Here is a 9,364-nt window from a genome sequence, read left to right as displayed (position 1 = left end):
AAAATAATTCATAATAGTTATTGAATTTCATAACTAATCTTTAAGCATAAAACTAAACTATTCATTACTAATAGTTGTTGTCGCTCATAGTTAAGATAATAATGAGTTGAGGAAATAAACAAAAACTTGAAGAAGAAGTAATGAACTCATAATTTGTTTGAGGAACAAGATATTTACCAACTAAGAGGTTTAAGGAGGACGGGATCGGGAGAGATTGTAGTTTGAGAGGGGTCTGGTGCGACCTTACTAGTCGCACCCCCTCAAACTTGCCCTTGTTTCACCACTATCACAACCACTATCACAACCGTTACCATATATATATATATATCCTTCTTCATTCTTTCTTTCTCTCTCTATTGAAAAAACTATGTGGAAATTATATCCACATGATGGCAGAGAGAAGGCAAATTTAGTCATTTGTGTGATAACTAACGGGGGCCAAAATAGTTAATTAGTCACGTGCAGGGACCAAAACAGAATTAACCCGTTATATTATCACGTTTTGTGGTTTAGAAACATGATGGCATAAGACATTAGATCTATTTTCTCTTCAACCCATAATATTATAAATATTAAACTTGGAAGTGTTAAAACAGAGTACTCCTATTGAAGTGTATCTTTTTCAATTTCTCTCTAGCTTGTGTAATTTTGAGCAAATAGAAATGGTGAATTTGAAAGTGGAGAAGGAAGAGCTCTTGAAGAGCATGGAACTAGGGTTGGTTCCTGATGAAGATATTAGGAAACACATAAGATCCCAATTGGAAAAAAGACTCAAATGGGGTTATAAACCCAACCATGAACAACAACTTGCTCAACTTCTCGACGTTGTTCACTGTAAGTTATAAGAGTAGTGCTAGGAAACAAGAAGTCTCATACAGATTCTAGGCAGAATTCCGATGAAGTTTTCCATGATTGGAGTTTCTAATGATTCGTATCTACTTCTGCCCTAGTCATGGGAAGCCACATCGAATTTTTGGCTAGAGTCTGTCACGAATTTATTTTTGTATACCTAGTATTTTTAAAGTTTTGTGTAATTTAGATGGATGAATTGTCTGTGTTTTCAGCTCTGAAGAAGATGAAAATTTCAAAGGAATATGAAAGCTTTGATTTAAGGCTGTATGAATCACCATTTGACTTCCACAAAATCCAGCTAGGAACACACCTCAAAGAAAGGTAACTGGCCTTTCCATTTCTCACTTCACATTAGATAGGTCCATCAATTATAAGTGATAAGGGGCATAATGGTCTGTTCAAATCAGTTCTGATAATGGGCTTCACATTGAGACTTATTTAAGATAGCTTAGATAAGCCGCTATATATATATATGACTTAGAGTCTGAGACAGACGAGTTAGACAGAAATAAACATTGTATAATCTAATTCGAGTCTATTCGTATTTCGAATTTAATTCGGGATTATAATTTCAAGACAAAGAAAACACCTCCTAAGACTCCACTTCCCCCAAATCCGAGGGGAACCATAGACTTTGATCGTAAAATTTAACTATATACTAAAATTGAATAATTATTGTGAACAAATTTTGGACACAGTTGTGCATACTACAAGGATGAAACAACAACATTGGACGAAGCTGAGGAGGCAATGTTAGATTTATACACCGAAAAGGCTAAAATAGAAGATGGTCAAAGCATACTTGATCTTGGTTGTGGAGTTGGAGCAGTCACTCTCTTTGTTGCTAATAAGTATAAAAATTGTAAGGTTACTGGAATTACAAGTTGTCAATGGCAGAAAGATTTCATTGAGAACAAATGCAAGTAAGTATTTTTTTTTTAATTACTACTATTAAATTTTCATTTTAATATATTCGTCTTATGAAAAATGATTCTCTACAAGGATATTATTGTAGAAGGAATTTTTTTTACCTCAAAAAGTAAACTAAAATACATATTGACGCAAATATAAATTGATCTTTCAAATTAGATTAATAAAGTTTTCAATTTTATTTAATTTCACTGTCTTGTTGCAGGGAAATGAACTTAACAAATGTTAGGGTTATAATTGGAGATGTGACAGCATACGAAATGGAAGAGACATTCGATCGTATTTTTGCCATTGAATTGATTGAAGTAAGGAATATAACTTATCTTAAAATGGCATAAATTTATTACTTGTTCTTTTTCTAATTGTTCTATCGATTTGATATTTCTTTTAACAGCACATGAAGAACTACGAATTACTTCTTAGAAAAATTTCAAAATGGATGAAAGATGATGGACTTCTTTTCATTGAACATGTTTGCCACAAAATATTGGCTTACCCTTACGAGGTAAATTTCTATAGATGTATATATATTGGAGTTAACTATTTTTAATCGTTCATGAACTAAACACATTAGTCATTGATGCTGTTTTTGTGTGGATGACCTATTTCAGCCAATTGACGAAGAAGATTGGTTCACTGAGTACATCTTCCCCGGTGGAACTTTGACATTGTCTTCTGCCTCATTGCTTTTATACTTCCAGGTGAAATTAGTCAGATCGCGGTTATGTTTGAGTATCTTATAGGTGCATTGCGTATTATATCAATTATTTATATATTATGGTCTCATACTATCATTCATAATTTACAAACATAATTGATTTTGGTTTTTGTGAATTTACAAGAAAAAATTTGAAAAAGTTTCTTCTATAATTGCAGGATGATGTCTCAGTCGTTGAACATTCATCTTTGAATGGAAAACATTACTCTCGCTCCCAGTAAGATTTTCAAAAATTCTCTTTTATTATAGTCTATAACTTTGTTAATTATGTCATATATGAGACGTATGCATAACATTACCATCATTCAGAGTGATCTTACTCGATTATTGATGACACAATCTTTACTGCTAATCTTAAATAGGTTTCTAAAAATTAGTTGATGAAACGTGAGCTTCTGAGTGAGACTGTCAGTAAAAGTCCAAGAGAAAAAAAACATTATATATGTGTGTGTGTGTGTGTGCGCGTGCGCGCGCGCTATAATGTGGTGGTTATGTGATTTTGCAGTGGAGAATGGTTGAAAAACATTGATGCAAACATTGATGAAGTGAAAGGTATAATGAGGTCTATAACCAAAACAGAGGAAGAAGCAGTAAGGTTGGTTAATTTTTGGAGAATTTTCTGCATGTGTGGAAGTGAGTTGTTTGGATATAACAATGGTGAAGAATGGATGGTTTCACATATCCTCCTCAAGAAAAAATAATTTCTCTTAATTGATCCTCTTATTATAATAAAGTGAGTGGGTTTCACAAGTGTTGTTGCTAAACACCTCGTCTATTTGTATATCATTGCATTTGTGTTGAGTAGGAAATGGCATGACTACAGTAAGTAGCATCATTTATCTTTGGAAAAATGGATTCACGTATAAATTGGCCATTTAGGCCTATTTTCAGACTCACATGTTGTTTTCTATTCTCTATTTTTTATCTGATCTTATTGTGATAATCGAGTAACTGATTATTAGTATATTCTTACGTTCAAATGCTATCTATAAATGAATAAGAAATTGTAATTATGGAAAAAAACAACCGTGAATACACCTAATGTCAGAACAAGAGTTGGAGAAAAGCTCAAATATATAAGAATATATATTTTTTGAAAATATCAGTGGTACTAGAACATGTCCTCGTAAAACATTCTTAGATAGCATATCTCGCTATGATTTGGAATAATGGTAACTCTAGGGGTAGTATACTCCATCCAGTGGCAGATCTACGATTTGAACTCAGGGGAAACGAAGTTATCAACAACAATAATTCACAAATGAGAAGTTGTAAGACATACAACCATATCTTTATTTTCTCTTTTAAAGATTAAGGGAATAACCTAACAAGATCTCAGATGACATATTGAGAAAATTCATTGTTTCACACTTGTTCTCAAATATCTCAAATCGTTCACTGTAAAATTTATTCATTGCAAACACACCATCAAAATTAACATTAGTTGCACCTGACTAATTCTTTTGGGTACCAAATCACTAATCAACTTCCCATAACTATTGAGTTCTTCACATTTTTTTGGTTAATCGTGAAAAATGAATTAACTTAATTAGTTTTAGCAAAAATTGATGATAACTAATGTAAATTGATGACACATAATTATGTTCTAACGAACTCGTCATTCATTAATTAATTATTTGTTTTCATTTTCCCTTTCCAATATTTCAAAGGTATCCATGTTTGTCTAATTGATCCAATTATTTATCTCGAATAACGAACAATTTCTATTGAGCAAACAAACTATTGTTTTGAATCGATCATTACTATATTCAAAATGTATCAAGAATTCTCTGATTTAAACAAATGAGCAAATTTTTCAGAGATCTCAAAGATTTGGATCAGGATTAATTTCAAAAGAACAAAACAATATCAAAAGATAAAGAACATTCGTCGTCAAAAATATGTTACAAATGTCAATCCATCCGTAAACAAATCCAGCAGAACGAACTAGATTAAACTTCAATAGCATGTATTACAAAAACAAAAGAAAAACATTCTTTCTTATGCAGACTCGTATGAACTTTTCTTTTTTGATGAAATAACAGACTCGTAGGAACTTGACTTCTTTACTTTTTCAGGAATACTATTTAACATAAAAATGATGGTATACCAGATCACAAAAGTTGGTGCGGCCGATAATCATGGATCTGGATGTGTAAAGAGGAAAACACGAAAACCTGCGACCGTGGTAGGAGTTAGGACCATATTTTCGGGCTAAAAAAACATTTATCTATTTGTTTATTCATCAGTTTGTGATTTTCTCTATTTTATATAAAACACGAGAAATCCGTGCCCCTTGATTCAGCCCTCAAGTCAAGAGAATACAATAGGATCCACGCGCGGCTATTTGTTTCTTCATTAGTCACGTGCTGTGATTTTGTTGGTAAAACCAAATTAGGTGGACGGTCTCTCCACAAAAAATAAAAATAAAAAAATAAGGTGGACAGCCATTAAATTTACATATGGCCCCCTACTTTTTCTTTTTCATTTCAATGACCCCATTTTGTGATTTTGATCCTCATCTCTATGTCTCCCCCTCCATCTTCATCTTTTTCACTATCACCCACCACCACCATCACGACCCGTTACGTGACTGAGTAAAACGGGTAGAGTGTGAAATGTTGCTCGGGAACCTTTGATAACATAAAATGTAATATATCATATTTTTATATGTAAAATAATAAACAAAAATATCTATCTTAACAAAAAAATAAAAAATATATCTAACGATGTACGTGAGCTTCAAGATAATTTCGACAAAACAACTTGTTAATCGAATTATTACATTATTTCAGGAAAAATAGATATTAAACTCATTCATGTAGCTTGTAAAAGAAAGTCTTTACCAACTAAGCTAAAAAAAATATATTTTGCTGTATTTAGACTTTCTAACATTTATATTACATTGGCCTTTTGACGGACCCCTCCATCGATTCCTTGATTATTTCTTGTTGTTTGAAGGAGGTCCGGTGTCGTCGCACCGATGACACTCCCTCGCCCAAGCTTCGGATCATGACTAGCTACCGCCATCAACACTGCATCTCTCTCCGTCTCCATCCTCTCTATCTATCTCTCCACAAAAAAACATACGCAAGGTATTTCCACTTAAAAGTGTTTTTTTGCTTTCTTTGGCGGAAGGGGGGATCCACCCGATCTACTTTTGTTTTCTTTTTGTTTCTCTGAAGCCGTAGCCAAAAGAATTCAACTCAAAAATTTGCAACTCCGGAAAATATTATTGTTTACCCAAAGAGACGCCCCTAAAGAATTGACCGTTTAGATCTATTTTTCACATCATCAAGTTTTGCCGTTTTGATGCATGATGGCATTTGATCTATTTTATGATTTAAAAACTTTGAATAAAAAATTCATACCTACTCTTCAACCCATAATATTATATATATGCATGAAACTTTGAACACAGAGTCCTACTATCCAAGTGCATCTTCTTCCATATCTCTCTCTCTCTCTTTAGATTTATTTTAGGGTCTCTAGCTTGTGTAGTTTGAGCAAATAGAGATGGTGGATTTGAAAGTGGAGAAGGAAGAGCTCTTGAAGTGCATGGAACTAGGGTTGGTTCCTGATGAAGATATTAGGAAGCACATAAGATCCCAATTGGAAAAAAGACTCAAATGGGGTTATAAACCCAACCATGAACAACAACTTGCTCAACTTCTTGATGTTATTCACTGTAAGTTACAAGAGTAATGTTAGAAAACGAGAAATTTCGGTCAGATTCCACTTAGAAATCGGATATTGTTTCCCAGTGATTCGTATCCAGTTTTACTTCAATCATGGGAAACCATATTGGATTTCTGCCTATAGTCTGTCTGGAATTTTTAATTGTTTAATTATCTCTCTTTAGATCTCTCTTGAAAATGTGTGTAATTTCGATATATGGATGAATTATTTGTATTTCAGCTCTAAAGAAAATGAAAATTTCAAAGGAATATGAAAGCTTTGATTTAAGGCTGTATGAAGCACCATTTGACTTCCATAAAATCCAGCTAGGAACACACCTCAAAGAAAGGTACTATACTATTTGGATTTTTTCATTTCTCAGTTAATAAGTAATTAGTATTTTCTGTTCCAAATCCCATTTATGGCTCATAAATGAAAAACCAGGTTAATTGATTCTATGTGCGTAAATTGGATCTAACTTTGATTCCAATCTGAAAATTTTCAATATTAAAGTACAGACTTTAGATCTTTAATATCCCATTCTCGTATGGATTTCGGTTGGGTAGTCTGACTTTACTCTAAGGGCATAATGGTCTTTTCAATTTGATTCTATATAATGGGCTTCATATTTGAATAACAAAAATGATGCTATGTCCGGTCACTTTCTCTGCTGAATCCCGATCGGATGACATGGCAGGGCCAGATTTAGAAAGAAAAAGTGAAAAACTCTCTCTCTAAATCTGGACCGGCCACTTCAGCCGGCCAGAATTCGGCGGGGAAAGTGGCCCCGCATAGTATCACCACTGTTTGAATAATGGCCAAAATCAACCATTATTTAATAGGATGCTAGTCAGACTATAAACAAAAAGAAATATTACAAAATCCAACGAGAGTTCTATATCTCGAATTAGATTTCAGATTAGAATTTAGAAACAAAAAAACACCACCTAATACCAAGTCGAGAGGGGGTTCCACTTCCCTCAATCCCTATATATTTTTCTCCAATAAAGTTTAATCTAAATATTTCAAATACTAAAGTTGAATAAACATTGTGAACAAATTTTGGACACAGTTGTTCATACTACAAGGATGAATCAACGACATTGGATGAAGCTGAGGGGGCAATGTTAGATTTATACACCCAAAAGGCTAAAATAGAAGATGGTCAAAGCATACTTGATCTTGGTTGTGGAGTTGGAGCTGTCACTCTCTTCATTGCTAATAAGTATAAAAATTGTAAGGTCACTGGAATTACAAGTTGTCAATGGCAGAAAGACTTCATTGATAACAAATGCAAGTAAGTATTTCTTTTTCTATTATTAATTTTTCATTATTTAAATTTTAATATTTATATTATCACGTACACCATATATTTGTCTTCGAAATAAGTTCCAAAAATATCTTTTTATTTGAAAATGACTGCGGAAAAATGTTATTTATCTTTTAAATGATTCTCTACAAAAATATTATTATCATATTTTTTGGTTGCAAATAAAAAAATATTATTCTAGGAGTTGATTTTACTTCAGAAAGTAAACCAATTTAAATACAAATTTATGCAAATAGAAATGGATTTTTGAAATTTACATTAGGGAAATTTTGAAGTTTACTTAATTTCATGGTATTGTTGCAGGGAATTGAACTTAACAAATGTTAGGATTATAATAGGAGATGTGACAGCACACGAAATGGAAGAGACATTCGATCGTATTTTTGCCATTGAATTGATTGAAGTAAGGAACATAGCTTATCTTAAAATGCATAAATTGATTATTTGTTCTTTTTTCTAATTGTTTTAATCGATTCCATAATTATTTTAACAGCACATGAAGAACTACGAATTACTTCTTAGAAAGATTTCAAAATGGATGAAAGATGATGGACTTCTTTTCATTGAACATGTTTGCCACAAAACCTTGGCTTACCCTTATGAGGTAAATACATATAAACACACACACACATATTGGGCTCAACTGTTTTTAATCGTTCGTAACTAACATTTTAGTCATTGCTGCTATTTTTGCGTGAATAATCTATTTCAGCCAATTGACGAAGAAGATTGGTTCACTGAGTACGTCTTCCCTGGTGGAACTTTGACACTGTCTTCTGCCTCATTGCTTTTATACTTCCAGGTGACTTTAGTTAGATTGGGGTTATATTTTTATTTTATGGCTTATTGCATATTATATCAATTATTCATCATTTACAAACACTTAAATTTTTGTGAATTTACAAGAAAAAATAGTATTAAATACAAAAAAAAAATCTTCTATGATTGCAGGATGATGTCTCAGTTGTTGAACATTCATCTTTGAACGGAAAACATTACTCTCGCGCTCAGTAAGATTTTTCAAAAATACTTTTACGTTATTTTATAGCTTTGTTATTAATGTTATATCTAGAGTGGCATATATAAATTCATGTATATGTGTAAGAATGTGGTGGTGATGTGATTTTGCAGTGGAGAATGGTTGAAAAATATTGATGCAAACATTGATGAAGTGAAAGGTATAATGAAGTCTATAACCAAAACAGAGGAAGAAGCAGTGAGGTTGGTTAATTTTTGGAGAATTTTCTGCATGTGTGGAATTGAGATGTTTGGATATAACAATGGTGAAGAATGGATGGTTTCTCATATCCTCCTCAAGAAAAAATAATTTCTCTTAATTGATCCTCGTATTAAAATAAAGCGAGTGGGTTCCAGGAGAGGGCGGTCGCAAATCTCGAGGAGATAATGTTGTCCACAATATGACTGTTTTTATGTTTTAAATTTATTTTTTGTTAGATTGCTCTACGTATTTTGATCAAAATAAAATTAGTTGTTGTTAAAGATCTCTTCTATTGCCTTTTTGTTGTGGGAAAGTAGGAGGGTAGGAAATGGCATGATGAGAGAAAGAAGCATCATTACTTTTGAAAAACGGATTCATAATTGGCCAGACATGTTGTTTTGTGTTTTTCTATTTTTTTTGTTGAAAGCTAAACCCTATTTACTTAGGTGAGATTTCTTTTATCTCATTCTAAAATTATAGAATTAAGAATATGTCACAAAATTTTTCTCCCCCCTCGAAATTTCCAATTTTCTGAAAAACCAAAACTATAATAATTGGTTTCTACTCTTTATTTAACGTCTTCACCCCCTTCCCAGCTTCAACGACAGTTTGATTTCTATTGATTGAGTTATCCGTC

At 32.6% G+C, this 9,364-nt stretch overlaps 2 protein-coding genes across 4 annotated transcripts; both read left to right on the top strand.

Moving 5' to 3' along the window:
* Positions 1-355: 355 nt before the first annotated feature.
* LOC147565267 ((S)-coclaurine N-methyltransferase-like) lies at positions 356-3,390 on the top strand. 3 transcript variants are annotated; one of them, XR_015230144.1, is made up of 9 exons: positions 520-834; positions 1,065-1,173; positions 1,551-1,775; positions 1,988-2,087; positions 2,177-2,287; positions 2,394-2,483; positions 2,659-2,717; positions 3,006-3,278; positions 3,331-3,390. XR_015230144.1 is itself a non-coding variant. In XM_086651746.1 (8 exons), exons 1-8 carry the CDS (start codon positions 663-665, stop codon positions 3,199-3,201), a joined length of 1,062 nt encoding a protein of 353 aa, XP_086507872.1. In that variant the 5' UTR covers positions 356-662; the 3' UTR covers positions 3,202-3,390. The 3 variants fall into 3 exon arrangements, 1 of the variants encoding a protein (XP_086507872.1); XR_015230145.1 differs by having other exon boundaries at positions 3,006-3,285; positions 3,342-3,390; XM_086651746.1 differs by having other exon boundaries at positions 356-834; positions 3,006-3,390.
* Positions 3,391-5,803: 2,413 nt separating this feature from the next.
* On the top strand, positions 5,804-9,008 carry LOC147565266 ((S)-coclaurine N-methyltransferase-like). The gene is made up of 8 exons (XM_086651744.1): positions 5,804-6,188; positions 6,419-6,527; positions 7,251-7,475; positions 7,812-7,911; positions 8,002-8,112; positions 8,221-8,310; positions 8,460-8,518; positions 8,640-9,008. The coding sequence occupies exons 1-8, from the start codon at positions 6,017-6,019 to the stop codon at positions 8,833-8,835; spliced, it is 1,062 nt and encodes a 353-aa protein (XP_086507870.1). The 5' UTR covers positions 5,804-6,016; the 3' UTR covers positions 8,836-9,008.
* Positions 9,009-9,364: the final 356 nt, after the last annotated feature.

This window comes from Eschscholzia californica, unplaced genomic scaffold, assembly GCF_041429995.1.
Source record: "Eschscholzia californica isolate CP2 unplaced genomic scaffold, dmEscCali1.0.p SCAF_1, whole genome shotgun sequence".
NCBI classification, from domain to species: Eukaryota; Viridiplantae; Streptophyta; class Magnoliopsida; order Ranunculales; family Papaveraceae; genus Eschscholzia; species Eschscholzia californica.
This window is presented reverse-complemented; position numbering and strand designations above follow the sequence as displayed.